At 51.6% G+C, this 17395-nt stretch overlaps 2 protein-coding genes across 2 annotated transcripts in view; both read right to left on the reverse strand.

Moving 5' to 3' along the window:
- NRN1L (neuritin 1 like) lies at positions 1-3047 on the reverse strand. The gene is made up of 3 exons (XM_066557531.1): positions 2941-3047; positions 532-694; positions 1-450 (listed from the first exon to the last, which is right to left on the reverse strand). The coding sequence occupies exons 1-3, from the start codon at positions 2996-2998 to the stop codon at positions 165-167; spliced, it is 507 nt and encodes a 168-aa protein (XP_066413628.1). The 5' UTR covers positions 2999-3047; the 3' UTR covers positions 1-164.
- Positions 3048-3862: 815 nt separating this feature from the next.
- Positions 3863-17395, reverse strand: part of EDC4 (enhancer of mRNA decapping 4) — a 33330-nt gene continuing 19797 nt past the window's right edge. The window contains exons 19-29 of the mRNA XM_066557524.1: positions 16682-16783; positions 15584-15736; positions 14236-14272; positions 13273-13453; positions 11295-11450; positions 10463-10578; positions 9630-9795; positions 8291-8477; positions 6930-7149; positions 6093-6256; positions 3863-4815 (exon numbers count right to left, since the gene is read on the reverse strand). Coding sequence (XP_066413621.1) covers positions 4623-4815; positions 6093-6256; positions 6930-7149; positions 8291-8477; positions 9630-9795; positions 10463-10578; positions 11295-11450; positions 13273-13453; positions 14236-14272; positions 15584-15736; positions 16682-16783 — 1675 coding nt within the window. The 3' untranslated portion in view covers positions 3863-4622. The remainder of the gene's footprint in view (positions 4816-6092; positions 6257-6929; positions 7150-8290; positions 8478-9629; positions 9796-10462; positions 10579-11294; positions 11451-13272; positions 13454-14235; positions 14273-15583; positions 15737-16681; positions 16784-17395) is intronic.

The raw sequence follows: 17395 nt of genomic DNA on the forward strand, positions 1-17395 counted from the left end.
AAATGTAAAAGTGTCTTTTAATATAAATATAAATCCATCTGAAGCGCTGCAGGAGAGGACCGTGCCCCGCGAGGGATGCCCGGGAGGGAGGTGGGCGTGGCGGGACCGGCCGGCAGCCGGGGGAACGGAGCCGGCATCACCTGGGCACCCGAGGGCGAGCGGGGCTACAGCCGGGGCAGCAGCAGCGCCAGCAGCGCCAGCAGAGCCGGCAGGGCCAGCGGGTGAGGGTGCGGGGCGGCGGCCGAGCCCCGCAGCGTGGCCTGGTTGGTCTCAGAGGCCGGCGAGCTCTGGGCGCTGGCCAGGCGGCCCCGGGCGCTGCACAGCTCCTGCAGGTTCCCCTGGAACTGGATCTTGCGGGACTCCTGGCGCAGCGACTCCCACACGGTGGCCGCTTCCACGGGGCATCGCGACAGCACCTCGCTGGCGCAGGTGTGGAAATCATCCCAGGACCTGGGGAGGAGGGCGGGGGTCGGGGGCGATGCTGGTGACGGGTGACCCCGCCGTCCCAGCGGCTCCCACACGGACACTCACTTGCAGATGGCGTCCAGCTCCTGCGCCTCGTCGCCGCCCTCCTCCTGCTGCTGCTGCCGGACGCTCTGGGCCATGCTCTCCCCCAGGCTCAGGAGGCATTCGGCGAAGCCCTTGTAGATGGTGTCGCACTGTCCCGCCATGCTGACGGGCTCCTGGCTCGCGGCTGCGGGGCACAGAGAGGAGACACCGGGCTGAGCCCCCGCCTGCCCGGCTCAGGGCAGCGTGGCGTGAGCGTGTCACCTCTGAAATGTGGCGAGAGGCTTCCACGTCCCCCCGGACAGCGCCATCCCCTCCCTGGGCACTGCAGTGACCCTTCGCTCCCGGCCCGGGAGCCCGAGGCGATGTGACGGCCCCGCAGCGATGCTGCCATTCACCTCGGGCCTCCCCGGCTCTCCCCAGAGCCATCTGTCCTGGCCTTTATCCCCTGACAGCAAAGATTAATTTGTGACTACAACAACAACAAAAAAAAAAAAACCAAAGCAAAGGCTCAGCAAGCTGGAGTCCCTGCTCTGCCTGCAGTGGGAAAGAGAGGGAAAGGGGAAAACAAAGGGGAAAGAGAAGGGGAAAGTGGGAAAGAGAAAGAGAGAGGGAAGGGGGAAAGGGAAGGAGAAGGGGAAGGGGAAAGGAAAAAGGAAAGTGGAAAAAGAAGGGAAGAAGAAAGGTGGGAAGGGGAAGGGGGAAGAGAAAGATGGAAGGGGAAAGGTGAACAGGAAGGGGAAAGGATAAAGAGAAAAGGGAAAGGGAAAATAGGGAGGGGAAGTGAGGGAGAGAAAGAGGAAGAAAAAGGAAAAGGCACAAGTGCAGGTCTGGCTGTTCCATTCTGAGAAGCCCCTGCTCTGCTCCACAAACAATTCACCACTGGCACTGGCCATACCCTGGTGCTGGACACAGGACAATGGGTGACAGGGTGTGTTCATGGGGACTTCCAGTGCATCCATGACTGGTGGGAAGCCCAAATGGAGCTGGTGTGTGACTGGGTCACAGAGAAAACCTTCATGTTCCTCAGCTCTTCCCCAGAGGTTCTGTAGGCCAGAAGATGTGGGGTCCCTGTGCCAATTCACAGGAGTTACAAGAGTTTTGGAAGTGACATGGGTGTGCACCAGGGAGGTTTCTAATTGAGGAGAGCCCTGCAGGGGACCCCTGTGGAAAGATAACCCCAGAAACAGCTGAAAGTTTCCTGGTGACTGCTGAGGCAGCCAGGACGTCTCCAGGAAGCTTGTGTCTTGCTGCTGGCATCCCATGCCTGCACCCTGAACAGGGTCCTGAGCAAAGTGGCTGTGGTCGAGACTAACACCAGGGCAAGCCTGACACGATCACAGGGCACTTTTGGTGCTTGCAATGAGAACCCCCTGAGCACAGCACCGAGGAAAGCCTTGGACTGATGACAGACACATGGGTCACAGACATTGCAGGTATCAGTAGAGAACGTGGGATCCAATGCTCCTCTTTTCACCCAGGCAGGCACAAGCCTGCCTCCCACCAGCCCAAGGACCCAGCAGCTGGCAGGGCCAGATGATGCCTCCCTTCAGCCTCTCCCTGCTGCAGGCTGAGGTTTCACCTCCTGGGCTCCTCTAAGGTCCGGCACAAGCCCTTCCCTCTGCTCAGCTCCCTCGGCACGAGGCTGGGCAGGGCGGGCAAAGAAGGAGAAAGCAGGAGGGCAAATCATCTCTGCTGCTCTGCTGCAAAACCGTGGGGAAAAACCTGCCCCCGGCTCCGTCAGGGAGAAAGCCCAGGGGAAAAGCCCAGGGGAAGTTTCCCAGGGCGCTGCAGAGCATCCCGACCTCCCCAGCGAGTGCAGCCATCCTGCTCCTGGGGAAGGGTCGGAGTCGCCCACCCTCTGAGCCTAAAATCCACCAGGGGTTTGGTGATCCCTGGCCTTCAATGTCCGTGCAGCCGGACCACGTTAATCCCAGGTTCCCCATCTCTCCTCAGAGCAGAGATGTCACTGGGTACCGCTGTGCTCCGCATCCTCCCTCGGCGCTCGGAGGAGCGGGAGTGTGGAGGGGACACGCTGGTGCCAGTGAGGCTCAGGACCTGCCGGGTGACAGTTCCCCAGCGATCAGGATGCCCTCCGGCCCCGCTGAACGAGGGCAGCAGGGAAAGCCAGCGGGTGCTGGGGTGGGCACGCAGGGCTGGAGAGCCGGAGCTCGGGAACCGTCCCCGCCTGAGCAGAGACACCCCGGACAGCGCCGTGAAGCCGCGTTCCTCCTTGCCCGGCATCTCAGCACACGGGACAAGAGTGGATGGATCGCTGAGCCGAGGGACCACCGGGCACCCCGCTCCCCGCAGCTACAGAGGGAGCGGGACGCGGCCGGGGACCCGCTCCCACCCGCCCGCCCCCAGCCCCGGCGGGGAGAGCCCGGGGTGTCGGTCCCGCAGCCCGGCCCGGAGCGGTCCCGCGGCACTCACCGAGGTGCAGGAGCAGCGGGCACAGGACGCCCAGCAGCCGCCAGCAGCCGCCGCCCATGGTGCGGACCCCGCGCCGCCGCCGCCGAGTGCTCCGCGCCCGCCGCCGCCGGCAGCCCCGGCCCCGCCGCCCGCCCCCGGCCCGCCGGCACCGCCCCGGCCCAGCCCCCGGCACGCCCTGCCGGCCCCGCCGAGGGGCGGAGAGCCCCGGGGCTGGACCCCGGCCCCTGCAGTTCACGGAATCACAGAATGGTTTGGGTTGGACGGGACCGAACAAACCATCTCGTTCCAACCCGGCAGGGACACCTTCCAGCCCTGTGCAACCTGATCTTGTGAACGCTTCCAGGGATGCGGCACCCACAGCTTCTCTGGGCAACCTGCGGCCCACTGTCTGCACAGGGAAGAAATTTTTCCTAATATCCAATCTAATCCTGCCGTCTATCAGTGTGAAGCCATTCACCCTTGCCCTGTCACTCCATGCCCTTGTCCAAAGCCCTTCTCCAGTTCTATTGGAGCTCCTGTATCTATTGGGAAGGTGCTGTAAGGTCTTCCCAGAGCCTTCTCTTCTCCAGGAAGGAGGAGCAGCCAGAGACATTTTTGCTGTGAAAAGAGGAATGAATGTCCCCTTCCTGCAGCCAGCAGACCACCAACAATCCCCTCTCCCTGGAAGCAGAGACCATTATGTCCTGCTGGACTCACACAGGAAAGCTTGAGCAGAGACTCAGGAAACAATCTGGAAAGAGAGAAGTGACGGTGGCCCATCACCTCAGGTTCCAGCCTGGAGATAGTTTGATATACTAAAAGACCCCTGAGTCTTCCCTCCATCACACAACAGAAGGTCTCCACATCTTTTTTCTCAAAAAGTTTTTTATTGAATTGTTCTCAATGTTATTTCCAAAAAAAACCAAAAAAAAAACCAAAAAAAAAAAAAGAACAAACCCCCCCAAAACTTCAAAATTTAGATAAAAAGAAAAACCTCGTTGTAAAATCAAAACTAATGTCTGAAACATGGACATGCTCCAATGCACAACAGAACCGTGGCCCCCCAGGGCTCTTGCAGTTTGCTGCTGCCTCAGCACCCTGACCCAGAGCCCCTCCCCAGGGCACTCCAGAGGTATCAGCCCTGCCCAAACCTGCCTCACTGCGCCAGGCGGGCCGGGCACTCCCCTGCGGATCTGGAACTAACGAACCGCAGAGTAACTAACTAATTAATGAATTCTATCTAACCCTCTCGCTCAGCTGACCTCCTCCCTGTGCCTGCAGCCTGCCAGGGAGGAGGAGTTTGAGCCCTTCCCTAAGGTGTGGGTACAGGTTTCTGGCCAGCGAGGAGCAGCCCCTGGGCTGAGCGCACGCCTCGCTGCTCCCACGCTGATCCAAACTTTTATAGGGCAAGGAATCCATCGGCTTCTGCTGCACGAGACACGGACTGCCAGCCAGCCTTGGGGACGGATGGGCAGGTGAAGAAGAGATTTAACTCTCAAAAAAGAGGCTATTTAGGAAAAATAAGCCAAGTGAATGTTCAGTGACTATTTGGAACTATACACAGATGGTGTTCGCCTTAGAGACATCACACACGCGTTGATGATTTCCTGGCAGGAGCTCTTGACACCAGCCAGGCATCGTTAGTAACTACAGATCTGCTGGGTGGGCTCTGGTGGAGCAGCCCACCAGGCAGGCAGCTCCTCCTAGGTCATGCCAGGGGTGACCAGGCCCTGCAGCATGATCATGAGGCGACGCGCAGGCTTGCTCAGAGGGTTGTGGGGTTCCACCTGGAGGAACTGGAAGAGCTTTTGCCGCACCTGGTTCATGACTGACCCCATGTGGTCTCGGGTGATGGGGTCGCTTTGGTCAAGGTGCATCACTGCATCCTCCAAGTAGCTGAAGGAGAGAGAGCGAGGTTAGGACCAAACCCAGAATATGATCCCAATCCCATTCAGTTCGTGTTAGTGCTGAAGATACAGTTTTGCTCCCCGCTCCACCCAAACTCTGCAGTATGTTCAGCTGTCACGAAATCAATGTTCCCGACTCACAGCAGAGTCCACCTATCCCTTCCTAAACATGTGAGGTCAGCCTACAGCTCCCAGCCTGCCCACCTGCGCCACAACCTGGCTGCTGGAACCAAGGCAGAGGCAGCAGCCAGTGAGAACTCCCCACAGTGCTGGAGGTGACTCTCAGTAGATATTTTCTTAAGTACCTTTAAACACAATTAGTCACTCATTAGACAGTAAAACCCCTCAGCAGTGAGGCTCAGTTTGTGTAGGGTTACAATAAAATCCATCCAGGAAGGGGTGGGATAAGATCAAAACTTTTACCAACAAGATACTCTGAAGTTCAGATGAGCCATCAGCTTTTAAACCACAGCCTGAGTAAGGCAATGTGGTCACTGCAGGTTTTCAAAAACAATCCAGTTTAAACTTTACAGCAGCAGCTTTAACCCTAATTACCAGCCTGTAACTTGAAGGTCTTTTCAGTTTTTCTAGCTTGCTTATCCTTATTGAGTTAAAAACTCAATTCAAGTAATTTTTCCATACCAGCCATAGTCAAAACCTGTAGGTTAACAAAACCTTAACAATTCAGCTTTTAAGGGCAGATAGCAGGGTTTTGACTCAGACACTAAAAATGTACATGGCAAGTATCAGTACAGTCACTATTTTGTCACAGAAGCTTTGCTTGGAACATCTACCAGAAATTATACCAGTAGCTCCTGCTGCAGCCTCCCACTGAGCCTTTCTGACAGTCACGACAAGAAAGTGCTGACACAAAGTCCAGGGATGGGTCAAGAGTTGAGGACAGAGCAAACTTGCCCTGGACACTGTACTGTCCAGGGGACATGGCACTATCCATCCCTTCTTTTGCCTCCACAAGGAAATCATTCCTTGGGGAATGGGGATTGCTGTCACAGGCTGCAAATATTTACAGGCTACAATTCCAGAGGTACCAGCACCTACTGCTGGGTTCTCCTTCCACTACTACCTCAGGGCAGCAAAGCTTTCTGTGGCAGTGCTGACATATTTTTCTGAGTTACCACTGGCTTTAAACATGCCAGTAACAGGCTACAGAAACTCCAACTTTTGTCAAAGTTCTACCTTCCACTTCTAGGCACTGAATTTAAAGCCAGGGTTAAGAACAGGACCCAGTTCTCTGGTCATACTCACTTCAACTTCAGTTCTGTACGAGTGCCCAGATCTGAGGAGAGTTGCTGAATGAGGGAGAGCAGCACAGGCTGGGACAGTGGGCATGGATGCTGTCCAAATACTTGCTGAGTATCCACAGTCTCACAGACATAAAGAACCAGGTTGAGATCAGCTGCTGTTAGAGCCTGCAAGGAAGACACAGCTAGAAATGCACAGGAACCAACAGGCAGGTGAGGGACACAGGACAGAGTGACAGCTCTGGGATGCTCAGTGGCTCAACAGCCTCCTCTGGGAGCAAAAATCTCTGCACCTCTGCTGTACAGGCCAGCAGGGCCATCTTTAGGCTCTTGCTCTATGCTCTGAGGGCACCTGTGTCTGTTCCAAGCTGAACAGAGCACAACCACACAGAGGGGAGCAAGTTACTGTCAGCAGCATGGAGCAGGGCCAGCAGTGCTATCATTCCCAGAAGAGTTTGTCTGCAGCAGCTCAAAGGGATCTGCCTGCATGTTCAAAGTCAAAGGCAAGGTCAGGCCCCAGCTGTGGATCTGCCTGGAGAGGCTTATGAAGCTGTGTGTGCCATGTGTCAGTGCCAATGGCAGAACACACTGGAGCACTGACACTGTCCTGACAGGACATGGGCAGGAATGAAGGAACTTAACTGCTACCAAATCATGGAACCTGCATGGCTCTGGCTCCACCTGCATGAGAACAACTGCACCCCTCAAGCACTCCACTGCCACAGGTCTTTTCAGTCAACTCCTGTGTAAGCTGTTTTGAGATTATGTACCCACCCCAAGGAGCTTTTTTTCCTTCTCAGTCCCCAACAAGCAGTGGATGACTACCAGGAAAACTGGGTACCTGCTGGAAAGCTTGGTTGAGGTGTCCCTGCTGGAGCAGCTGAAGGATGTGAGTCTGCTGGGACTGGAAATCCATGTGAGTAGAGGGGATGGGTGTCCCGGCTGCCGAGCGCATTGCCTGGACAATGCTCGAGGTGACCGCTGCCTGCTGCTCCTTCATAGCCAGGCTCACTTCTCCTTTAATGACTCTCTGCACCTGGGCCAAAATAGACTCCTGCATGCTGAAAAAAAACCAAAACAGAACCCATGGGCACCTCTGAGAATGAAGAGCCCAGGGATAACACTGCACAAAGCTTATACCAGTGAGAAAACACAGGCTGGTTTGCTTTTTGTAGTGGGGCTCCCTAAGGGTTCATACAAACAGATCTGAAGCACAGGCAACTCTGTGGCCAACACCAAAACATCCCAGGGTGCACTTGGAAGATGCTGGGATTCTGTGCAGAAGAGTGACATTTCAGGGCCTCATCAAAGTGTTTTAAATCTTTAATATCTCTGGCTTACAAGCAAGGACACTAAGCTGTGGGGTTATCCCCAAATGAGGCCAGCTTCCTACAGGAGATCTGTATGCAGCTCCTTGTGTGCAGATGACACCTTTAGAATGAGAACACACTTATATTGTGCCTGTGACTTCTCCACACAAGAGGATTTCACAGTGCAGACTCTGCTGCTCTGTGTGACACCTTTTCCCTCAAGGGCTGGATTCTCCTCTCTCACAAAGGGTACAAAGCATCAAACCTGCTCTACCACAGGTAGAAAAGCAGGGCTTCCATGGGAACAAGCACAGCCCATGCAACAAGACCAGAATTTAGTCTGGTGGCCTTCCTGGCAACTCTGGCCTGCACTGAAGACCCCAGTGTGTTCTGACATTTGTCCTAGTGGCTTAAAATAGTCATGGTTGTTCTGCCCCATAGGTGACCACCAGCCAATCTCAATGCCTGGCAATCTGCTACTGCCTCACGGTGTGAATGTGCTGGAGGCCCTGCTGGGATCCCATCCTGAAAGCAGGAGGGCAAAGCACAAACTGCTGCACAGCAGCTGTGGGGAGAGAGAGTAGCCTGTAGAAACTGTATGCCTGAGGACACTGAGTAAAGAAAAGACTCCTCTGAAATTATTTTCAGGAAGTACTCAGATTTGAGTCTGCTTAGTGGTGCCTTAGATCCTTCTGTTCTCCACTGTGCACACGGGACCTGGAGAAAAGCAGGCCCTGAGCTTCTCAACAGAGCTGGGAAACCTTCTGTGGGCAACAGCCACCAGCCCACTTGCTTTGCCCTTTGTGCAGGGCCAACAAACAGCCCTACAGCACTCCTGGCTTGCTGTACACCTCAGTGACACCTCTTTCCCCAAGGCCAGCTGCCAACTCACTTGCCCACGATGAGGTGGAGCTGGTGCTGCAGCTCGGCGTGGACGCTGGCGGTGATGCTGGAGGCCAGCTGCTCCGTGCTGCTCTGCAGGGCGCTGATCAGCTGCCGCAGCTGCCCCAGCAGCGGCTCCCGCACCTCCTGCTCCCGCACCTTCTTGTTCTTCAGGTGAGCCTCCAGCTGCTGGATGTCTGCAACAAGCACAGAGGGAGAGGTTTGTGCCCCCTGCACCGGTGGAGATGATCAGGGCAGAAATCCGGCTGGCAGGCTCGGCGTGTTCTCCAGCAGAAGCGATCGCTGAGCCCGTGTATGAGCACAGGACAGGAGAAGCACAAGCCTTGTTTTGGACCATATTAGATCAAACTAGAAACCCATCTTTCAGTCTCCCCATCATACAGCAACAAACCCACCAGTTCTCCTAAAACAGACTTCTACAGGCACTCCTTGTTCAGGGGACATAAAGGCAGGAGTGAGGGTGTTTTATTTCATACATAGTGGGAATTGTGATCTGCATTAGTTCAATGCTCGTGAACAAAGAGGGGAAACTTTTCTGACAAGAAAGAAATCATGTCTCCAAAGATTTAAAACCTGTATTTTAAATTAGAAACTGGCCTGATCAAAAGCTCTTGTAAGCTCTTGTATTTGTGGGAGACTGGTGTGGAAGAGGAAGGGTGCAAAATAAACAGCAGCTGGAGACACCCTGCAGATCTATGGCCAACAGAAGTCACTGTGCTAGCACTGGCCACATTCAGGCCCTCTCAAAAACCAGCTCTGCAGAGTAATACCTGTCCAGCCTCCCCAAAGGCCAAGGATCTGCATCCCAAGCCTGAGAACAGGAATGATCTTCTGCAGTGCATCAGTGTACAGTTTTCCTTACTTAAGGGTATGCTCTATTTCAGCCTATGTCCACACTGTTCAGCCACTATTTAACCTCTGGTCACCCTGGTACCCTTCTCTAAACCTTCTCCAATCCATTAACCATCTGAGAGGAGGGCCTAGCTGCAGGACTGCTACCCTCTCCATTCATCATGTTCCTGACACCAGGATGGGATAATCCTGCAGCTGGGCTTTTCCTACTCAGTAGATGAAGTCACAAATTCTCAGAACACAGCTGAGTGTTTTGCTATGTGGGCTACAAAGACCAGAAGTGAATCTGTACTCTTATAGCACCACCCACAAAAAACCTCCCCACTTTTGTTTCCCAAATATGGAACAGAACACATGGAAGGGCTAAGAGGTTAAACACTCACCAGTGAAACTCTGAAAGGCAAAAACATAAGGCCAATGTGTTGCCAGCCACTAATGCAGATAGTGCAGAGAAGAATTGAAGAAAACCTACTCACATTCCTGTGTGCCCTGCTTGAAGGTGTCATTGATTTGCTGGAACATGGACTGGCAGCTCTTCTCAAAGGCTGGCAGCACGACGCTCTGGAAGGCCTCCCTGTAGGCTGACTGGATGGGTCCCTGCAGAGTGTCAGCTGTGGCCCTCACAACACTGTCTGTAAGGTTCTTACAAGCACACACAGAAAATTCCAGAACATTAACTACAGCCTGATCTAAGGTGTGAGCAAACACCAGGTCTCTGCCACACACCCACACCAGGTATGGTCAGCCCAGTGTCCAAGGCTGTTTCCTTGGCTCTTTCCACTGGCCAGGCTGCACTGTGACTCCAGCAGGCAGAACCCCTGCTTGCTCAGGGGCTGCCCAAAACCAGCACCACTTCTGCTCTAGAGCAAGGGAAGGTGGCACAGTCAGGCACAGCTTCTTTCCCTTCTCCTCCTTCCTTCCCAAAAAACCACAATTCCCTGCCAAGGTAAGTAAGCAGCCTGTGTCCCCTAAATAATGTAAATATGGAGAACAGAATGCAGCCAGTCAAACCTTTTACACTTGACTGAGTTGGCCCTAAAAGTCACTGCTGTGGTGAGAATTTCTACTCTAGTAGAAAATGAGCAACTTGGTAAATGAAAAAAGTGTTAATGAGATAGAGTGGGCAGGGGAGCATGCAAAGAGCTTCTCCTCCTAATGAGACCATGAAAAAGCTTTGACTACTGGCAGCTGAAGTGGCATTAATTACCTAGAGACAGAGGTGAGGGGAAAAGGCATAAGAAGTTGCTACCCAGGCAGGTGTGCTACCCAACTCAGTGTGCCCTGGAAAAGGTACTCTGGTACTCCTTACCTTTGATTTCACTAGCTTGGTAATATTCTCTTTCAGTGTCCCCTCAACAGCAGTGAGCTTGGTAGCAATAGTATTACTGAGCTGGCTGACAGTAGGGTCCATGCTCTTGGAAATGCCTAGGCATAACAAAAACACGACAAAAATGCAGCTTTAAGCCTAAAGTCAAGTTCAAACACTTCGAAGGCCAGAAAAGAAAATGGAATCAAATGATTCTTGGATATGAAACAGCAAGGGACAATGATCACAAATTGTGCTTGGGGAACTAAGGTTGGACATTTGAAGAAAGTCTTTGCTAGGAAGGTGGTACAGCTCTGGAAGTCCTAGAAGTTGTGGAAACTCCAGCCTTGGGAGTTTTTAAGAGTTGGTGTGACAAAGTCACAGCTGACCTGACCCAGAATAGCAGGTAGCCCTGCCTTAGGCAGCTACTGGCTGCAGGCTTTCCCACCAGCAGTTTTTGGAACATTTCCTTAAATGCATGGTGCCAGTGCATCGAGAAGGGGCAAAGACAACTTCAAGCTTGCTCCAGCCAAGTCTCAGCATTTCCAAATTCATCAGCCTCTTTCACCTTCCTCCACTGAACAGACTCCAAAGGCTTTAGAGATTATTATGGAAGGTCAGACCACACTCTCTGGAAAGGCATTCCCCTCTGGGAACCTCACACTGCTTCTAAACCACAGCCCCTCTTCTCAGATTACAGTGGGGCCCACAGTTGTGCAGAGAGACTGGTGCTCACACAGCCCAACTCCTGCTTCATACAGTGCCAGCACTTCCCCAGCATGCTTTTGATCCCAATGGAGCCACCTGTAGGGCTCCAGCTCCCAGCCACACTCACACTGGGGCACTGTTTTCTTCATCTCCTCACGGATGGTCCTCTCCAGGCGGTTACACACGGCCGTGGACAGCGACTGCGAGAGCTGCTGGGACAGCTGCTCCTGGAGCTGCCCATTGCGCTGCTGCCCCTCCAGCAGCACCCGCTCCAGCCTTCTCTCTGATGAGACCTGGGGTCAAGGAGCACAACAGCACATCTCCTGTCCACCCACAACACTCCTGTCCACAAAGATGGACAGCAGCCTCACCTCCAGAGGCTCTGGTGAAAGAGCGGTCTCCTAACGTTACTGCTGTGTTCCTGAAACAGGGTGCTCTTAAACAATTGATCAGGGTGAGAAAAGAGCTTTGGAAGGCAAGATAGGAAAGTCAAACAGCTAAAGTAATCTGGACAGTACTGTTTCCTACATACTGTGGTTAACTTGGCTGCCCCATTAGCAGCTCAGCCCCAGCCAGCCACTCACTCACTCTGCAGCAGGATGAGGGAGAGAGCTGGCAGGGTAAAAGTGAGCAAGCCCATAGGTTGAGGTTAAGACAGTTTAAGAGAGGTAAAGCAAATGCTGCACATGCCAACCAAACAAAATAAGGAATTAATTTAGTACATCCCATCAGTGAGCAGCTGTTCAGCCATTCCCAGGAAAGCAGGGCTCCCTCATGCCTAACAGTGGCTGGGGAGGACAAACACCAACAATCCAAGTGTCCCCTCCTCCTCCTCCTTTCCCCCTTTACTGCTGAGCACAGCATCACACAGTGTGGGGCACCCCATTGGTCACTGGGGTCAGCTGTCCTGGCTCTGTCTCCTCCCAACTTTTGACCACCTCCAGCCTCTGCCTGGTGCAGCAGGGTGAGAAACAGAGAAGGCCTTGACAGGGCATAGAAAAAGCAAAAACATCAGTGTGTTATCAGCATTGTTTTGGTCACAAATCCAAAACATAACACACATGTTATGTTGCTGTGAAGAAAATTAGCTCCATCTGAGCCAAATCCAGGACACCAGAAACCATCAAGTCCAATATATCCATAAACAGCAAGCTGGTAGAAATGTTTCTATAGGATGGAATTAGTGGATGTAAGTGAAAAAGTGATGGGAACAAATCCAGGCTTCAGGCTACTAACACCTGATGAAACAAGGAGCAAACATCTTAAACAAACTAACACCTCAAACTCCAACAAAGTAAACAATGAAATGACAATTCAGCTGCTGACAAAGTTCAGTCCATGCATAAAGTTGTGGAGAAAGAAAAAATTATTCTAGTATGACAATATAGCTCTAGACCCTGAAATGCAGTAGAAAGGTATCTAAATTATCTGTGAATATCAGACTAATGGTCAAAAAAGGAAAATCTGAGACTAATTAATAGAGAAAGCTATTGTCATAGAAGTTAGGAGTGGTTTCAGACAGGAGATAGGCTGGAGCTGTTCAATTTGGGGAACATAACCAAATTCAGTGCAGCATATGTACACAGGAACCAATAATTCATAATACAATACAAATAATTAGATACCAAGTTTGAAAGCAGCAAAAGAAAATACTTCTCAGACAACACATAAGGGACCTGTAGACCAGCATATGAATAAATGTGGACAAACAAGATAATTCTATATCCAGCTATGCATGTTTCTGGTGCAAGTACTGACTTGCCTTAAGGAAGAAAGGAAGGAAAGGCTCAGCCCATGATTGCTCTTGTGCAACTGGCCACTGCCTGAGGTGGGATAATGTACCAAGTGCACCCCTGGTCCACACCAGCACTGCAGCACTTATGGCTTAACGGGTTACTAAGATTTAGGGGCACAGAGAAAGTGTCAGTTCTGTTCTATTTCTGAGTTTCTTGCCCTGAAGAAGGGCCTGAGAGGAACTGAAATAGTGACACTGCAGCAGGGCAATTGTACTGCACCTACGGCCCCACGCTCCTTGACCTTTCTGAGCCTTCCTCACACCTCCAGTCTGCCCTGCATCTTCCACTCAGCCTTGCCAACAAGGATACGCTCCTGCTCCTGCTGGGAGTCGATGACCCTCTCCATGTGGCCCATGAGGGAGCTCTGGATGGCGTCGAGGTGATCCGTGAGCCTCTGCAGCAGCTCCATCTGCGTCTGCCGCAGCTCGGAGAGCTCCCGCTGTTGGCTCCTCAGGATGCACATCACCTCCTCCTGGAACTCTGCTGTCACCTGCATGTGGAGAGGACAAGCATTCATTTCTAACAGGACTGGAGGTCAGATCACTTTTCTGTTCAGTATTGAGTCAAGCCCTGTGCCTGGAAGTGAAGTGTAACACACAATGCAGCAAACAGGACCAGTTTAATGCCTGTCCCCAAGAACTGCTGTGCCAAGGAATAAACTGATAAAACAAGGTTCCTGCATGGAATTAATAAATGGTTGCTTAGAATACCAACTGGTTAGATACAACACGCCCTTCAAAACAGATTTTATTCACTTTTGGCCAGGTACTGAGAGTGTTGAGGCCCACAAATGTATACAATGACCACAAACACTCACAAAAGAGCTGTGCAATCAGTACACTAAGGAGGCTTCTTTAGAGCACTTTTTCAGTCTTTCATTTATTTGAAAACACCAAACAACTGGACAAGTATAAATTTATATATGTTGTCACTTCACTGCTCAAAATAGTTCAAGGAGTGTGAGGACCCACCCTTAAGGGGAAGGAACAAGGAGACACACACATCAAGGCCAATCCCCCTGTGACCCTTTCTTTGACAGGAACAGCTTATCCTGCTGCAGGCAGAGGCAAGTATGAGAAAGAAATCATCAGTCTGGAGAGCACAGAGCTCCTTCTCTGCTGCACGTCAGCACTGAGCAATTCCAAGCCCAAGTGCAGCCCCCTCTCAACCTGCTAGGGCATGACCCATGATACTTCAAGGAACTGGGATGAACTTTCTCTCAGGTTTTCCCTAGTAAGATATGAAGCATCATGAAGAGCAGCTCTGACTCACCTGGTTGTTAGATGATCTTGGTGACTGGTTCATATCCCTGGAAATAAACAGAGAAAGAGTAGTAACCCAGTTATGTCAATTAACTCCTCTTATTATCCAAGTCTTCTGTCAAAACAGATCACACGTTTTATGGTTGCTTTAGATTTTACACTCCAGCTCATAACTCCAGCTTGCCTTGTGTAACATGGAGAATGATGGGAAGGTGATGAAATCCCAGTCCTTACAGCACTATCACACTATCATTTGCACTGTTCACAGACCATGAAATTCCTTACAGACTGGTCCCTTTGCAGGGAAGAGACCTGAACCAAGTGTTAATGAGGACTATTACAAAGTGCACTCCACACTGCTTTTTCAGTTTTGTCCAAATTCAAAGCCAGGGAAGACCCAAACAAAAAACAAGTATTCATTTGTTAAAATTTAGAATGAATGAGCACTAATCATCCAGTGCAATTCCAGCTCTCAAAGTGAAGAAACTAGTGATGCACTCCAGCTCATACAACAGAATAATGTAAAACCCTGAACTGATCCACTGATACTGCACGTCTCCATCAAAGTCACAGATCAGTGAAGAAAAGTAAACACTTTTAGTTCCCAGACAATATCCACTCTGCAACTTTAAAAGGACTGAGGCAGAAAAAGTGAAAGTCATTTCAGAGGCCAAGAGCTTCTGGGTGCCACTGTGCAGGACCACAGCCAGAATTAAATGCCATAGCCCATCTGTGTTGTGATCTGCACAGCCAGAGATCCAAATCATGGAGCTATGGGAACACAAGAAGAGGAGAGAGCCCGGTGCAGAAGCTCTGCTGCTCTCCTCACACTGATGGAGACAGATTGGTCTAACATGCCATGGGCAGACCTTTCCAGTCACCAATTTTCACTTACAGGATATTGATTTAAGCATGTTTAGAAACACACAGAAGCAGCAAGCAGGTAACAAATGACAGATATTGCTGAACAAGGGCACTGAACAAGGGCTGCTGCTCAGAAGCCAATTAAAAAGGGAGGCCATTGTGACACTCACAGTTCCAATGAAGCCTTCACTGAAACCAGTGAAAGGGCCCAGTGTCCCCTCACAATGTGTAAGTTACCTCCCATGCATTCTTCTCAAGCCCAGGCTGTATTTTGGATTTTGAGTCCCAGCTGGAGATAGTGCAGAACTATTCCCACACCCGAGAGCCAGTCAGTGTCTGAGTGACCAGCAATGCCCTCTGTGGGGTTCCTGCCCTCTACAAACAGGCTGAGGGCTGGGAGCACTTGGCTGCTGCCTCAGACCCCAAGGGCTGCAGGAGGCTGTGCCCTGCCCAGCTGGTGCTGAGCCTGCTGTGCCCTGGCCAGCCCAGCATACCCATCATCCTTCTTGCCCTTCCTCTTCAGCTTTGGGGAGGCCCGGGGGGATGCCTTGACTTTCCAGTCCTTCACAGGCAGCCTCTGTGCTGATGCCTTGGCACCAAATCCACCTGACGTGGAAGCCAAGCTTGCAACTTCATCATCGTGGTCACTGTGAAGGAACAGCAAGGGAGAGGACATCACTCACCACACTGGACTGGGATGGATTCACACAGATCTTCATCCACACATGGCCAGAGTCAGCTACAGACACAGACACCCCCACCTAACCTTTCACAGTCACCTCCACAGAGCTCAGAACAGGCTGCTCTGCTTTGATCCAGGTCTGCTCAGGCTGAGCTCGAGTGCTGTGCAGCAAGGCTTGGGGGGTCCCTGCATTAGGGACAGCAGGGCCCAGGCAGCTGTAAAGCTGTAGGGAAGTGCTGTGTAAAGCACATCCCTACCTCCTGTAGAAATGTGCTTTACACAGCACATCCCTACAGCTTTACAGACAGAAGCACTGGACACAGAACACATTGCAAGAACAGAGGAGGATCAGGTGAGCCTAAGACGTCTGTGATCCTCAGTACCTTGGAGACTTTCCCCTGCTTAGCAGCCTCCAATACAGGCTGCAGGTTTCAGTCTGAATTTATGTGTGGACTGTGCACAACCCTCAGCTGTCAAACAGAGCTGAGCTTGTCAGGCACACAGAATGTGCCCACAGAACTTCAGGGGCACTTATAAGGGAGGAAAGATGTCAGAAGCAAGAAACTTACTCCTGAGGTACCCTTGCTACCTTATATAAGGCAAAATATTTGGAAACTGATCACTTACTAGGTTTTTACTGGTAAATAAACCAAGCTTCCTCCATGCTTTTAGAAGCAGCACAATCAAACCTTTCCCTACAGAGAATAAACTGGAGAGGGCCCAGAGGCCAATGCTGAGATGAGCTGAAGTCACCAGAACATGAGGAAAGCTGGGCTGCAAACCCACATTAAGTCAGGAGACAAAGCAGAGACATTCACCCCACACGTGAAGGCTGGCTGGGAACAGAGGTACAAATGCAGCCTGAACTGAGTCCATGCAGGGTGAGAGAGGGGGCTGAGCACTCTGGTACCTTTGTTCTGCACTGGCATCCTGGCTGTCATGCTGCAGAAGGTGGTAGCTGTGTCGATGGTAGGAAGAGCTCTTGTGCTTTTCTTCAACTTCATCCCTTGGGCTAGAGAGGGGAAAAAAGAAAATACCATCACAAAAGTCTCTTTCAGCTTGGATAGTCACTCTCTCCATGTCTCATGAGAGATCCTGATTGAAGTCTGTAACAAAAATCAACCCCACACTGATCCCACAGATCCAGGAAGACGCAGTGCTGTGTAGAGGCACTAAGCACTTGAACTTGTCCATGTGCTTTTCTGGGGCCTCAAAAGGGGAGAAGCAGCTCAGCTATGCTTGAAGTAGTAACCAAGAACTATCTCCCAACAGATATTCATACAAGAGAGGTAAGCCACTACTCAAACCCGGCAGCACGCCATACTTCCATGAATAGCATCACCTCGAGTTTGTTTTTCCTCATTTAATACTGATCACTGAAGCAAAAATCATCAGTGCTTCTTAGTTCCTTAAAGTGTCTGAGGAAGTGTGTAAATTTGATGAGTCAGCTCTAACAGACAGGATTGTAACAGTGGATCCAGTCTGAGTATCACAATGATTTTGAGAGCAAACTGCACGTGCTTCTGGGCTGTCAATTAGGTCTGCCTGAATGCAGCTTGCAGGAAGACTTTACACAGAAGTGAGCACTGGTGAAATCTCTCACAGTCAGAGATAGCTGATCTGG

Source organism: Molothrus aeneus, chromosome 11, assembly GCF_037042795.1.
Source record: "Molothrus aeneus isolate 106 chromosome 11, BPBGC_Maene_1.0, whole genome shotgun sequence".
In the NCBI taxonomy this organism is placed as follows: Eukaryota; Metazoa; Chordata; class Aves; order Passeriformes; family Icteridae; genus Molothrus; species Molothrus aeneus.

What these genes read in the sequence shown, in the direction of transcription:
- NRN1L (XM_066557531.1), bottom strand. Translation starts at nt 2,998, where the DNA reads ATGGGCGGCGGCTGCTGGCGGCTGCTGGGCGTCCTGTGCCCGCTGCTC. An exon ending in CCCGCTGCTCCTGCACCTCG is followed by an intron (nt 695 to 2,940) that starts GTGAGTGCCGCG and finishes TGTGCCCCGCAG; the next exon opens with CCGCGAGCCAGGAGCCCGTC. An exon ending in GAGCTGGACGCCATCTGCAA is followed by an intron (nt 451 to 531) that starts GTGAGTGTCCGT and finishes CCTCCTCCCCAG; the next exon opens with GTCCTGGGATGATTTCCACA.